Source organism: Salmo salar, chromosome ssa10 (assembly GCF_905237065.1).
Source record: "Salmo salar chromosome ssa10, Ssal_v3.1, whole genome shotgun sequence".
Classification (NCBI taxonomy): domain Eukaryota; kingdom Metazoa; phylum Chordata; class Actinopteri; order Salmoniformes; family Salmonidae; genus Salmo; species Salmo salar.
The window spans coordinates 111,820,440-111,836,687 of record NC_059451.1 but is presented as its reverse complement, the minus strand read 5'-3'; the positions used below and the strand labels follow the sequence as shown (position 1 = coordinate 111,836,687).

Sequence of the window (16,248 nt, the reverse complement as noted above, 5' to 3'; positions counted from 1 at the left end):
TTGCCAAGATCCACCTGACAGGTGTGGCATATCAAAAAGCTGATTAAACAGCATGATCATTATACAGGTGCACCGTATGCTGGAGACAAAAAAGGCCACTCTAAAATATGCAGTTTTGTCACACAACACAATGCCATAGATGACTGAAGTTTTGAGGGAGTGTGAAATTGGCATGCTGACTGCAGGAATGTCCACCAGAGCTGTTTCTAGATAATTGAATGTTAATTTCTCTACCATAAACCTCTTCAACATTATTTTGGAGAATTTTGCAGTCCTTCTCTATGCAAAGGAGATGTGTCGTTCTAAATGAGGCTTATAGTCTTGCATGAGGTCTTCTCTGTTGCTAATACTGATTTCTGATCCACGCCCCTACTTTTTTTTAAGGTATCTGTGACCAACAGATGCATATCTGTATCCCCAGTCATGTGAAATTCATAGATTAGGGCCTCATTTATTTATTTAAATTTACTAATTTCCTTATATGAGTTGTAACACAGTAAAATCTTAAAATGTTTTGTATGTTGTGTTTATATTTCTGTTAAGTGTATATAGTATCAAAAATGTTTTGACAAGCAATCTAAGTAGGGTGAGTCTAAACATCTCAGCGTTGGTTTGGAGTTAATTCAGCCCCACAGTGGGTGCGTTGTAATACCAGTCGTTTTTCCACCATTCATTTTTCCCTTATGAGATTTTAGAAACACTTCAAATTAAGTATGTGTTTGGTGTAGGCTTACCTTGGCGTGACGTTTTGATAACCGTGTAATTTCTCTCTCGGACAAGGTGAGTTTGATCAATATATTGGCCTCAATTTACTCTCAAAATTGTTAAATGCTAATTAGCAACAGAGAAGACCTCATGCAAGACTACAAATTCCTGCAGGAAGCTACTGCACGTCATCTCTAGCCGACCCTGTCAGCTACCTTCTGTGCCAAATCAATGAGGAATCCCTGTGCTGTATTAAAATGAATTGATTTGAATGTGTTGAACTTCTTCAGTTCCCTTTCTCTCTGTCTTAGCTACCCACTGACTACAATTTAGCTAGCTAGTTAGCAGAGCAGTAGATACAAAAATATGTGTTTTTACTTAGCCTATATAGTTGTTTGTACAGTATGTTGACTTTGGTCTCTATTTCAGACCTTATGGCATTTTTGAAGGATGAGCTTGAGCATTAAAAGGTGGAAAGACTACTATAAGTCTGGCCATGTGGAGAAGTGCAGCTATGATGAAGGGCAACATTCCGGTTCGGTCAGGGCCAGCATGAGTGTTAAAGTTTATCCTGTGTCAGTGAGTGTAGCTATTAAGAAAAGTTTGAGCATCTTAGCAATACAGTGTGGATACCAGACTTAGATGAGTGATAACTCAGTTCTAGAATGTTGTCATTGATGAGAATGAATCAAAAAAATCTATTGACATATGTATTGTTTAGACATCCAGATACAAATCTTCAAATGTACTTTTTAGGAGTGGTCTGTCATAGAACAGTAGTTCCCAACTGAATTTCACTTTGCCCGGAGTACCCTTAAAGTACCCCCACATGTGCATTTTACCATTAGGACTATGGTCTCATGAGTCTTCTCAAGTACCCCCTGTGGATAGGCCAAGAACCTTCAGGGGTCCTAGTACCTCAGGTTGGGAACCACTGTCACAGAGCTATATGCATTCACAGTCTTAATTTGTATGATCCTTCCCATTGTAATTGATAAGTCAAGTGATAAAATCCAAAGTGATCAATTAAAAGTTTATGGAAAAACTGCACTAGTCCTCATATGAAAAGTATAGGAAAGTACTGATCCCATTATTTATCTTGTGTATTTCTGTATGGTTGTTGTTTTTAGTGTTGTCTGACACAGATCCTGTATACAGATCGCGTTACAGATCCTTCAAGGAGTAGCTTGAAGGAGTGCATCGAACGGTACACTGAGTAGGTTTACTTCTGCAGATCCATCTAACTTGGAGTAGCAACTTCTACGTCAGTACAGTCAATGACCATCCAGTTAAAGCATCAAACCTTAAAGTCAACAGGATAGCAATGTGATGTGCAACAGAGACCCAGGACCGAATTTGGGGAAGCCCTGACTTATTGGAGCCATGGGCTTAAGTCAAGTCGGTCAGTCATTGAACTAGTCATGTTTAACAGATGCACTAAGTGGAGCAAAACTGTCTTTGTGATTTGTGTCGGGAAAATGTTGAGCCAGTCCCCAACAGCCTGAAGAAACACCTGGTGGGAATAACAAGAACCACAACTAGGCTACTAACTAAAGACTATGGAGGCAAGCCTCACTCACTGGACAATGAGTTGAAGCACTTTCTTAGAACACGGAGGTCACCACTTCTGGCAAATGTTTCCCTCAGAATGCTGAGGTGAAAGACCATGGGAGGGAGGATTTATCTGTAATGCTCACCTAGGTGATCAGGACAGTCTAGGGTACTACTAATATGACTGTATTTCTGATTCTAATTCTCAAGAGGAAAGTTAACCCTGTGAGTCGCGAGATCACTAAGGAGGACCAACAGTGGTTGCCGGATTGTCTGAAAGGAAATGACGTCTAACTGAGTTCACGGGTCAAGATGTCCATGCACCGGATTGCCTGAGGGATGTGGTGGGTCTTTTTCAGTGCTGTATCACCATCTTTATCTGGACAGAAAATGAATTGTTTATCATAACACAAACACACCTTGGACAACGTGACAAGTGGTCCCTCAACACCCAATCCTAAATCATGAGAACCATACACAAACATACTGTGCAGATATACAATGCATTCGGAAAGTATTCAGACCCCTTCCTTTTTCCACATTTTGTTACGTTACAGCCTTATTCTAAAATTGATTAAATAAAACTTTTCCCTCATCAATCTACACACAATACCCTATAATGAAAACTGGTTTTTAGACATTTTTGCAAATTTATAAAAAATTAAAAACAGAAATACCTTATTTATATGTATTTGCTATGAGACTCCAAATTGAACTCAGATGCATCCTGTTTCTATTGATCATCCTTGCGATTTTTCAACAACTTGATTGGAGTCCACATGTGGTAAATTCAATTGATTGGACATTATTTGGAAAGGCACACACCTGTCTATATAAGGTCCCACATTTGACAGTGCATGTCAGAGCAAAAACCAAGCCATGATGTCGAAGGAATTGTCCGTAGAGCTCTAAGACAGGATTGTGGCGCGGTACAGATCTGGGGGTTGGGTACCAAAACATTTCTGCAGCTTGGAAGGTCCCCAAGAACACAGTGGCCTCCATCATTCTTAAATGGAAGAAGTTTGGAACCATCAAGACCTTTCCTAGAGCTGGCCGCCCAGCCAAACTGAGCAATCGGGGAGAACGGCCTTGGCCAGGGAGGTGACCAAGAACCCGATGGTCACTGACAGAGCTTCAGAGTTCTTCTGTGTTGATGAGAGAACCTTCCAGAAGGACAACCATCTCTGAGGCACTCCACCAATCAGGCCTTTATGGTAGTGTGGCCAGACAAAAGCCACTCCTCAGTAAAAGGCACATGATAGCCCGCTTGGTGTTTGCAAAAAGGCACCTAAAGGACTCTCAGACCATGAGAAAGTCTGATGAAACCAAGAGAGCTCAGACTGGGGCGAAGCTTCAGCTCAACAGGACAATGACCCTAAGCACACAGCCAAGACAATGCAGGAGTGGCTTCGGGACAGGTATCTGAATGTCCTTGAGCCTGAGCCCGGACTTGAACCAATCTAACATATCTGAAGAGACCTAAAAATAGCTGTACAGAAATGTTCTCCATCCATCCTGACAGAGCTTGAGAGGATCTGCAGAGAAGAATGGGAGAAACTCCCCAAATACAAGTGTGCCAAGCTTGTAGCTTCATACCCAAGAAGACTCGTGGCTGTAATCGCTGCCAAAGGTCCTTCAACATACTAATATGGCTAGATAGCCCACCAGGCGATATTTAGCTAGCTAGCTAGTTAACGTTAGCTCACCGTTCATGTAGTCAGACTTTATTACGGGGTGACATGCTAGTTAACGATCCTTGCCATGGTGCCGTGCTAACGTTAGCTAGCATGTCACTACATCAAAAAGTATGACTACAAGAACTGTGATCTAAGGTTAACTAGCTGGCTTGTCAATAATAAAAATACATTTTACCAAAAAAAGGGTTTTATTGAGACAAGGAACATGTTAGCTTGTTTTTTTCGTCACTCTAAACTCCTACAAAAACAGCTGTATCGTTAGATCCATTGCGGAAATTTTTGTTCCGCAGACAGATTTGAATTGCAGAGTAGAGAAAGATGGCATACCCTCTAACTTTTTCTCTAACTTATTCGGAAAGTGGTCAAAATGTCAGTTGTTTATAAAAAGTTACAGAAAATGTTGTTGATGCGGTCACTTAAGCAGCTGTAACATCTGGTTGGTACCAAATAATTTTGTTATTATTTTAGATTTGAATAGCAGAGAAGTAGAGGAAGATGTCATACACTAACTTTTTGGGGAAGTGTTTCGCAAAGTGGTCAAAGTAGCTGATTTGTGTCAAAAGTTGCATTTACAGTGAATGGAAGTGATGATGTCACAATGAGGAGCTTTCGAATGTTGAATGAAGATGGACAAAAATAAAGACACAAATGTATAGTTTAAAAAGTATAAATAATATTAAAAAACATTATTCCAGACCATATTTTAAAAGTTTGAATGGCTTTTCTAGCTTAAACGGTGTAAGAGGAGTAGTATGCAGAAGAATAATAAGAAAAAGAGGTATGACGAAAATTAAAGTCGGGACTTTTGCTTTGCAAGTCCCACCTATAAAAAGTATGACGAGAATAAGAAGTATAATGAATATGGAAAGTTGGGACTTGCGAAGCAAAAGTTTGCCTTTTTAGCAGTACGTTCACCACTCTCTCAAACGTTTAACTCTGCCCTCTCACGGCACAGGCCGAGGTGAAACGAACTACCCCAGATCCGAGCCCGCTCAATTGAGCAACTAGAGACCCTGCAGACAGTGTGTTTACGAGAGATCGAAAAAACTGTCCCGGGACCCTACAGACATCTCAATACAAACAAAAACCGACTATCGGAGAAGGAGTGCACAACTAATACTGTAAATAGTCGCTTATAGCTGCCACCAGAGACTTCTATTGCAGTAATGTTGAAGGTTTCTGGCAAGTATTACTTAGTCAGCTAGGATGAAGTAGAAGCTAATGTTAAACGGAGTAAGAAATACATTACTAATTGCTCATAGGCTACTGAGACAGACAGTGACGTGGTGATCAGTGACGTGGTGATCAGTGGTGTGGCTGGTGAAGGGGAGGAAGCAAGCAGAGAGGTGAGTACAGTGGTTCCGGTCGACTTCACCGGCTTTCTAGCCACCACCGATCCACTTTTCATTTTCCATTTGTTCTGTCTTTGTCTTATCACACCTGGCTTCACTCAACCAATTACTCGTTTATTATTTAACCTGTTGGGTCTAGGGGGCAGCATTTGCACGTCTGGATAAAAAAAATGTACCCGATTTAATCTGGTTACTAATCCTACCCAGTAACTAGAATATGCATATACTTATTATATATGGATAGAAAACACTCTAAAGTTTCCAAAACTGTTTGAATGGTGTCTGTGAGTATAACAGAACTCATTTGGCAGGCAAAACCCTGAGACATTTTCTGACAGGAAGTGGATACCTGATGTGTTGTATTGATTTTAAACCTATCCCATTGAAAAACACAGGGGTTTAGGAATATTTTGGCACTTCCTATTGCTTCCACTAGATGTCACCAGCCTTTACAAAGTGTTTTGAGTCTTCTGGAGGGAGATCTGACCGAACAAGAGCCATGGAACGGTGATGTCCCATTAGACACCTGGCGCGCTACTTCATGTTGGGTACCCTCGTTCCAATACGTTATAAAAGGCTATGCATTCGTCCACCTTGAATATTATTCATGTTCTGGTTAAAAAAGGCCCTAATGATTTATGCTATACAACGTTTGACATGTTTGAACGAACGGAAATATATTTTTTCCCCTCGTTCATGACGAGAAGTCCGGCTGGCTTACATCATGTGCTAACGAGACGGAGATTTTTGGACATAAATGATGAGCTTTTTTGAACAAAACTACATTCGTTATGGACCTGTGATACCTGGAAGTGACATCTGATGAAGAGAATCAAAGGTAATGGATTATTTACATAGTATTTTCGATTTTAGATCTCCCCAACATGACGTCTAGTCTGTATCGCAACGCGTATTTTTCTGGGCACAGTGCTCAGATTATTGCAAAGTGTGATTTCCCAGTAAGGTTATTTTTAAATCTGGCAAGTTGATTGCGTTCAAAAGATGTAAATCTATAATTCTTTAAATGACAATATAATATTTTACCAATGTTTTCTAATTTTAATTATTTAATTTGTGACGCTGACTTGACTGCCGGTTATTGGAGGGAAACGATTTCCTCAACATCAATGCCATAGTAAAACGCTGTTTTTGTATATAAATATGAACTTGATAGAACTAAAAATGCATGCATTGTCTAACATAATGTCCTAGGAGTGTCATCTGATGGAGATTGTAAAAGGTTAGTGTATCATTTTAGCTGGTTTTATGGTTTTGGTGACCCTGTCTTTGACTTGACAAAACATTACACACAACTCTTGTAAATGTACTGTCCTAACATACTCTAAATTTATGCTTTCGCCGTAAAACCTTTTTGAAATCGTAAAACGTGGTTAGATTAAGGAGATGTTTATCTTTCAAATGGTGTAACATAGTTGTATTTTTGAAAAATTTGAATTTTGACATTTATTTGGATTCAAATTTGCCGCTCTTGAAATGCACCTGCTGTTGATGGAGTGCACCACAGGTGGCACGCTAGCGTCCCACCTAGCCCCAAGAGTTAACCCTCTGTTCCCCATGTTGTATTTGTGAGTGATTGTTTATTGTTACGTGGATATTTGTCAGGCGCGTCACTTTTGTTTTAGACCGTGTTTTTGGCACTAGTATGTGTTATGTGCTGTCATTTGGTAACCGGTATTAAAGTGCACCTGTTTATTATACTCCGCTGTCCTGCACTTGACTTCGCCTCCCATATACACGTCTTACTGTCAGGTTTCTGTTTCGTCTCTGATGCTACGTGTCAGTGTGAATTATTTCTAATATTTCTCACTTTCAGGGGTGTAACATTACAATTGTATAACTAATAGGCCATGTTTTTGTAGACCTTCAGCAGCAAAGGTGATAATGGCTGGGGTCATTTTCGCTTGTTTTTGCTCTTCTCCAAATAGCATATTAAAGTTTTTTTAATTGTAAATAAATGTAGTAAATGAGCATCAACTTTCAGAAACAGCCCCCCCTCCTTCCAGACCTTACTAAAACTCAAATCTTGGTTACGGCCCTGACCATGGCACCTGACCATGGTAGCTGTTTGGAGAATAGGCATTTTGTATGGTCTCACCTGACCATGGCACCTGACCATGGTAGCTGTTTGGAGAATAGGCATTTTGTATGGTCTCACCTGACCATGGCACCTGACCATGGTAGCTGTTTGGAGAATAGGCATTTTGTATGGTCTCACCTGACCATGGCACCTGACCATGGTAGCTGTTTGGAGAATAGGCATTTTGTATGGTCTCACCTGACCATGGCACCTGACCATGGTAGCTGTTTGGAGAATAGGCATTTTGTATGGTCTCACCTGACCATGGCACCTGACCATGGTAGCTGTTTGGAGAATAGGGATTTTGTATGGTCTCACCTGACCATGGCACCTGACCATGGTAGCTGTTTGGAGAATAGGCATTTTGTATGGTCTCACCTGATGGTGAACTGAGAAACACTGTTTGTAACCCGGCATGAGAGAATACCTGATGTGTCCTACACTCTTTGAAAAGGGATCTTCGGCTGTCCCTATAGGAGGACCCTTTTTGGTTCCAGGTAGAAGCCTTTTGGGATCCATGTAGAACCGCAACTGTTCATGGGCTCCCGAGTGGCGCAGCGGTCGAAGGCACTATATCTCAGTGCTAGGGGCGTCACTACAGACCCTGGTTCGATTCCAGGCTGTATCACAACCGGCCGTTATTGGGAGTCCCATAGGGCGGTGCACAATTGGCCAAGTGTCGTCTGGGTTAGGGTTTGGTCAGGGTAGGCCGTCATTGTAAATAAGAATTTGTTCTTAGCTGACTTTTTATTTGATTTTTTTATTTAACCTTTATTTAACTAGGCAAGTCAGTTAAGAACAAATTCTTATTTTCAAGGACTTGCCCAGTTAAATTAAAACATTTAAAATAAAAAAACCTCTCTGGAAAGGGTTCTACATGGAACCAAATGGGTTATACCTGAAACCAAAAAAGGGTTCTCCTATTGGGACTGCCGAAAAACCCTTTTAGGTTCTAGCACCTTTTTTTCTAAGAGTGTACTGATTATGATGAGGGGTCAAGATGTGAGAGAACACTGTTTGTAGCCCACTAGCACGCTTTTTAAAGGCTACAAAAGGAAGTTAAGGCTGGCTTTCACTTTTTATCTGTGTTCCATAATGGAATGTCTTGACTTTTTCATCCTCCCTAAAACTGTACTGATTAAGCTGATAGAAAGTTTCAAGTTCTCTCAGTTAGCAGAGCCATATTGTTTGTTTTTGCTCCTGTAATCTCAGAATACGATTGTAAGAATTGTTGGTACTATGCCTTTTGATGTCTGACATGGTGTAATCTGATCATTCTACAGCAATTTGTGAATGACATTGTTGAATCATTTGTTTCCTATCTCTATGTCTACTTGTTTCCTATCTCTACTCTAACGTTTTGTGAGTTAATACACTCAGGTTATTAAAATATAATACAGTATTGTGCATTAAGTAGGCTATTTTATTCTAAAGCCATTGGATGTAGCCCACACTATTCATTTTTTTCTTGCTATTTCAAAGTGTAGAAGAGTTGTTCCACGGAGTGAATCCTTTTTGTGTAGTGTAACTTGTTGTAAAAGAACGTTTGATTTCACCAAATTTGAACATTCTGTCATGAAGAGCACATGTTCAACTTAATAAAAAACATGTTTTCCCATCTTAAAGCTTCAATATGTAACTTTTTGGGTGAGAACCCACCAATTCACATAGAAAAGTGAGTTATAGATCTGTCACTCTCATTGAAAGCATGTCTAAGAAGCGGTAGATCTGTTCTATGTGCGCTATTTATATGCTTCCCATTCTTAAGTTTAGCTTTTGCTTTACTTTTTGTACACCAGCCTCAAACAGCTGAAAATACAATATTTTTGGTTAATGAAAATATATCTCACAGCATTTTAGATTGTACAATGATTCTCTACACATAATTCCCCCCAAAATTGTACCCTTATTTTACCAGGTAAGTTGACTGAGAACACATTCTCATTTACAGCAATGACCTGGGGAATAGTTATAGGGGCGAGGATGAGGGCCAGATTGGTACAAGGGCCAGATTGGGAATTTAGCCAGGACACCGGGGTTAACACCCCTACTCTTATAAGTGCCATGGGATCTTTAGTGACCACAGAGAGTCAAGACATCTGTTTAACGTCCCATCTGAAAGACGGCACCCTACACAGGGCAATGTCCCCAATCACCGGGACATTGTTTTTAGACCAGAGGAAAGAGTGCCTCCTACTGGCCATATGAGAAGCCTTTTTAGTTCCTTTTACTGCACACATTTAGTTTCATCATTTTAAAAGATATTGCATCTCCTCCTTTTTGGAAGATTTTGGCTTTCTGATAATGTATCAATAATAAAAATAAAAATGTTCATGAGAAAATACAAGTTGGTCATAAACAAATATTTTACCGCCTCTCAAACCTGATTCTGGGGCCCATTCTTCCCACATTGTCACTGTCCTCACAATCAGAGGGTATGCTCGATTAGGCTCCTTTCACCCATTTGAGATTCTTCCCTGTGTTCATTGCCTGTGAAGGCTGTGAATGTCAGTGGATATGTTGGCATACCATTGACCAAGGCCTTCATTTTACATCAAATTATGTCATTCATTGAGCATTTTATTGCCCTGAAAAGTTGTCTACTGAACTACATTTCCCTGAGGCAACAGAAAAAGGTAGCCTCTCCTAACAAAAAGAAAACTATTTTAAATATACAGTACCAGTCAAAGGTTTGGACACGCCTACTAATTCAAGGGTTTTTCTTAATTTTTGTCTATTTTCTCCATTGTAGAATAATAGTGAAGACATCAAAACTATGAAATAACACATATGGAATCATGTAGTAACCAAAAAAAGTGTTAAACAAATCAAAATATATTTTATATTTGAGATTCTTCAAAGTAGCCACCCTTTGTCTTGATGACAGCTTTGCACACTCTTGGCATTCTCTCAACCAGCTTCATGAGGTAGTCACCTGGAATGCATTTCAACAGGTGTGCCTTGTTAAAAGTTAATTTGTGTAATTCCTTTCCTTCTTAATGTGTTTGAGCCAATCAGTCGTGTTGTGACAAGGTAGTGATGGTATACAGAAGATAGCCCTATTTGGTGAAAGAACAAGTCCATATTATGGCAAGAACAGCTCAAATAAGGAAAGAGACCCGACAGTCCATCATTACTTTAAGACATGAAGGTCAGTCAATCTGATACATTTCCAGAACTTTGAAAGTTTCTTCAAGTGCAGTCGCAAAAACCATCAAGCGCTATGATGAAACTGGCTCTCATGAGGTCCGCCACAGGAAAGGAATACCCAGAGTTACCTCTGCTGCGGAGGATAAGTTCGTTAGAGTTACCAGCTTCAGACATTGCAGCCCAAATAAATGCTTCACAGAGTTCAAGTAACAGACACATCTCAACATCAACTGTTCAGAGGAGACTGCGTGAATCAGGCCTTCATGCTTGAATTGCTGCAAAGAAACCACTACTAAAGGACACCAATAATAAGAAGAGACTTGCTTAGGCCAAGAAACATGAGCAATGGACATTAGACTGGTAGAAATCTGTCCTTTGGTCTGATGAGTCCAAATGTGAGTTTTTTTTGTTCCAACCGCCATGTCTTTGTGAGACGCAGAGTCGGTGAACGGTGAACGGATGATCACCGCATGTGAAGCATGGAGGAGGAAGTGTGATGTTGTGGGGGTGCTTTGCTGGAGACACTGTCTGTGATTTATTTAGAATTCAAGGCACACTTAACCAGCATGGCTCCCACAGAATTCTGCAGTGATACGCCATCCCATCTGGTTTGCGCTGAGTGGGACTATCATTTGTTTTTCAATAGAACAATGACCCAACACATCTCCAGGCTGTGTTGGGAGAGTGATGGAGTGCTGCAGCAGATGACCTGGCCTTCACAATCACCTGACTTGAACCCAATTGTGATGGTTGGGATGAGTTGGACCGCAGAGTGAAGGAAAAGCAGCCAACAAGTGCACAGTTGGAACTCCTTCAAGACTGTTGGAAAAGCTACTTTAAAGAATCTAAAATCTAAAATATATTTTGATTTGTTTAACACTTTTTTGGTTACTACAGAATTCCATATGTGTTATTTCATAGTTTTGATGTTTACACTATTAAAATAGTAAAATAAAGAAAAACCCATGAATGAGTAGGTGTGTCCAAACTTTTGACTGGTACTGTATATAAGAACAAAATATGTAAAAAAAAAAAAAAAAAAAAATATCAAATGTGCTTCTTTAGAGGTTATTACACTATTACTTTTTTTGGTCAATTTATCTCTATTGAAACATGCAAAATAATTACATGTAACGTTACTGTACTTTTCACTCACACAATGCACTCAGGTCGCTATTGGTTCCTGAAAGAAGGTCCCTCCCCCAATTGAGACATCATACAGACTTCTGGACCTCATTAGATTGTTTACAGACATGTCATCACATATTGTCATGTGTAGGAATTTAAACAAATATATATGGGTAGTGTGAATGGATAAAATGTTTCCTGTTGCCGATGTGCAGTAGAGGGTTAAAAATCAGATGTATTGAATTTTCCATATGGTCTATATTAAAGGGCACTTAGTTTAATATAACAGGCATTTAAAATTCATTTCGTGGAATGACCCACAAAAAGGATTTAACGTACTCTGTCTTGAATATTCTCCAGACTAACTCCATCATCTAATCTTTTAAGACTAATGCGTTTATTGCATGGAGCCTCAGGTGATTTAACAGGGTTTTCTGAAGGACCACATTCATTCTATAAAATGTATGATATCACATATCCTCCTATTGATTCAAATAATAGGTCACATAATTGCAGAAGAGGTGATTTCTCTGAAACCTGCCTGCTAAAAAGTGGTACGCCGTGTAGTAGTTTATGTCTCTGCAAATTGGGTTGCCACAATATGCAACCCGTGTCATTTTTTGCAGAGGCCTGTCAGTATGGAAATGACGCGCTCGGGATCTTTGGCGAGACCATAAATTATTCTCTTGCTAACCACCGTGTTCTCATTGTTAGGATCAAGGAAAGGACAAGACAGCCCATTTGCTGCGGTCAGTGTTGTGCGCTCGGCAGTGTGTGAGAACAGTGAATGCTGATCTGAGAAGTCGGATAGTGCGATAGTGGGTTGGATAGTGGTCGTAGCTCCAGGTTGGGAAGAGACAATTTCACAACAGTGACGTCACCTCTGATCTGCGCATTTAGGCTACAATCGGCACAAGGTGGCACAGTCAGAAAAGCACAAGCGCTGGGTCATCCTCGAGAAAAAGGGAAACAGAGGGACACAAATGTGAGCGACACAGCTGCAGTGAAATCAAACTGGCGGTGCTCTTAGGATGCAGAAGTCACCCGTGGAAGATGCAAACTTCCTCTCCCAATATTTCTTCTGGTAAGGAATGATGTGTTTTCTTCATCTATGTGCCGGCTGATTTGACGCGTAAATAAACCATGGAATGATTTTCTAGACGTGGTTGCCAGATTTGGAGAGCGCGCTGTTGAAAGATGACCAGGTCAGGTCAAGGCAGGTCCCAGGAATCTTACTTATTATTTTATAGATGTTTCAATGGTCACTTTTAGGGCAACTATGCACCATAGACAGTTTCTGTGTCCTGTTTTGCTCTGAGAGGAAATTCCAGCAGCCCTTTTGCGCTCCAGTGCGTCACGTGTCGATTGTCCTCCAACTTTCATAATGATTATCTTTGTATGAAATGTGAAATTGATACTAAACATCTCTCGTCATTTCTCAGGCGCGTAAAAGACTTCTACATTGTCATCTTGTAGCCTACAATAGGCTTACTCACCACACGCTTCCTGCCATTAGAAAAGCCCATGTCGTCCCAAAACTCATTATAATGCACATAGCCTACTCAGGATTGCCTATATATTTTTTTAACAAATAGATATTCAGCTATCTTTTTACTATCTATATAGCTATCTAAGATGTAGTAGGCCTAATTCTCCAGCTACATACACTCTGCTATTGGCTTGCTGTTTGATTTTGTCACCCAATAGATATGACTAGGCGTTTGCTTAATTAATTTATACATTTATTGATTTGGCCTATCTGTGGTCAACTTCGGAGAACATTGATCTATGTAGGTACCTCAGAAGGGAATTTTGTATTTTTTTCATCCAACTGTTAATCTAAATCCAATGACATGGTGACGTTTTTTTAAATGTAATGTTGAATTAAAATGAATTGATAACTCCATCAAATGTAAATCAAAACAGGACTTTGAAATGATGTCTGTGCTCAGTGGGATGATGTGTTCGCTTGTGTGAGTGTAGAAATGTGATAGGAGTTTATTACCAACCAAACCTCCAATACCCATTTGGTTGTTTTGCAGGTGGACATCTCCACTGTTGAGGAAGGGCTTCAGAAAGAAGTTGGAGTTGACAGATGTTTATAAAGCACCATATTTTGATCTCGCAGACAATCTTTCTGAACGACTAGAAAGGTTTGTATCAAAGTGCCTCACTTTATGAATATGTAAGGCACGTTGGAGTCATATTAAATTGATATAACCATTTTATAACTATTATTCTTAATCTAAATCAGAATCACAGACGTGTGCGGCATTGGAAGTTACTAAATACAAGATGAGAAACTAATTGGATTACACACATGTAGGCACATACAGTAGCCTATTTAGAGAACCTATTTTTACTTATGTCTCATAGTTATTCATTTGATTCCAGCCATATGAATGATATAGAACACAAAATATTTTGATAGAAGATTAGCCTCATGCTATATCAATATATCAAATTGAGTGCTCCTGTTGGCATTGTTGTTTGTCCCTTCTTTGTTGTTGTCTTGTTGAGTTGTGAGAGATGATAATTCATGTTTCTTACTGCCCTTTAAGTCTATTTACTGTAATATCCCCCCATCCATTCCACCGCCCATCCAATGATTGCAATGATTAGCTAAGGAACTGGAAATTCTAGACAGACAACCCCAACCTTAAATATGGGATGGTTTTTGGTTGGAGGTGGACAGACAAACATAAACCTTAGCGTGTCCCAAACAAACACAATGGAGACGGGATGAGTCAGGCTGGGCTCTCTCTCTCTAACGTCCTCCTCTCTCTCAATCTCACTTTCTCTCCAATCCCTCTGTCCCTTTCTCTCTCTAAGTCTCTCCCCTTTCCCTTTCCCCTCACTGTATGTGCCCTCTCCTCTCCGCTCTGTCCCCGTTATTTAAGAGCAAGTAAATGTCACACCTTTGAGAGGATTGTAGAAAGAACAAAGAAAAAAGGGAAGGATCTTAGGCCACCCGTTAAATGCCACCCGTGTTTTCGCCCCCGAAACAATGCAAACACAGCCCTTCCCCATGATGACCTGCTGCGGGGGCCCCTATGGGGGGGGGGGCAGGGCAGCGTCACGGTAAAGGGTGCCAGCAGCCCTCTAAAGGGGTGTAAAAGTCAACCTTTAAAAGGGCCAGATGCCCGGAGAGTGATAAATGACCGGGTCATTTTTTAAATCTGCCAAATACTGTTGGTAGCTGCATGGGAATTTGAACTTTACATTGAATTAACAGGTTGGTATGGTCCCTCAATCTATGATGCGCGCACTCGTTCTCTTACACTCTCTTTCTCTGTCTCTCTTTCTCTTTCTCTCTCACTCTCTTTCTCTCTCTCTCTCTCTCTCTCTCTCTCTCTCTCTCTCTCTCTCTCTCTCTCTCTCTCTCAAGCTCTCACTCTCTTTCGCTGTCTCTCTCTCTCACTCTCTTTCTGTCTCACTCTCTTTCTGTCTCTCTCTCTCTCTCTCTCTCTCTCAAGCTCTCACTCTCTTTCTCTGTCTCTCTCAATCTCTCACTTTCTCTCTCTCTTTCTCTGTCTCTCTCTCTCTCAATCTCTCACTCTGTCTCTAACCCTCTCTCTCAATCTCTCTCTCTCTCACATTTTCAATTTTTTTCCTCCTCTCTCTGCTTTTCTCCCTCCCTCCTTGCTCTATTTTTCTCATAAATGTTGTCATCTTTTTCTCTTTCCTCTTGTTCTCCCTTGTTTGTTAAGGTCTCTGCACTCCATTTAATAAGTTAACCAAATCACCCAGGTTATACACCAGTGCCCTGAACAATGTGCCCCTACTTTACTTTTACTGTTAGCTAATGTGTGTGTTTTTTTACAGTTTCTAACTCCTCTGGTCTGTGTTCTTGGTGTAGAGAATGGGACCGAGAAGTGGCATCGGCCAAGAAGAAGCCTCGGCTCTTGCGGGCACTATCCCGTTGTTTCCTCTGGCCTTTTGTGTTCTACGGAATCCTGCTGTACTTTGGGGTGAGTCCATCTCTCCGCGTAAAGCACAGTTGGCCAACGGTTACCTGGAGAGGCTGCAGTTTAACAGTCTATGTGATCAGGTGTGTTGGAGCTGGGCTGGAGCAAAAGCCTGCACACATTGTGGGCACCGGAGTTGGCCACGTTTGTCAAAAAGGACTCCATACTTTACTAGTACGATACCAGATGATGAACCACTTTGTGTTTAAAATGTAGGTCACTGTTTGGTTCTTATTATAGTGGTATTTCACCCAGCACCTACATTTACTGTGATACGCACATGACAATATCTTGCATATGAGAACATGTCATGTATTGTGACAGCAGACGTGTTATGCCATTGCTAGGGTTGTGTGTGTGATCAATTAAATTCAGGAGGGAAATGGAAATATCCAATTAAAGAATGAAAAAAAAAGCGCCCATTTATTGTCAATGACAAGGAGTTCAAATTCACTTGCTAAATTGATGGAGGGAGTTGGAACTGGAATGGAACTGACCTCAACCCTACCCAGGCTGGCTGTTAGCCTGTTCTGTCCTGTACCTGTGTGTTACTTACTAGTGAATTAGTGGCATAACCAGAGTATGGAGAAGATGCATAT

General features: G+C 40.5%; 1 protein-coding gene across 1 annotated transcript in view; it reads left to right on the top strand.

The window, feature by feature from the left end:
• Window positions 1–12,602: 12,602 nt before the first annotated feature.
• Window positions 12,603–16,248, top strand: part of LOC100136366 (cystic fibrosis transmembrane conductance regulator II) — an 81,399-nt gene continuing 77,753 nt past the window's right edge. Inside the window, 3 exon segments of the mRNA NM_001123534.1 lie at window positions 12,603–12,765; window positions 13,724–13,834; window positions 15,541–15,652. Of these exon segments, the coding sequence (NP_001117006.1) occupies window positions 12,713–12,765; window positions 13,724–13,834; window positions 15,541–15,652 (276 nt within the window). The 5' untranslated portion in view covers window positions 12,603–12,712.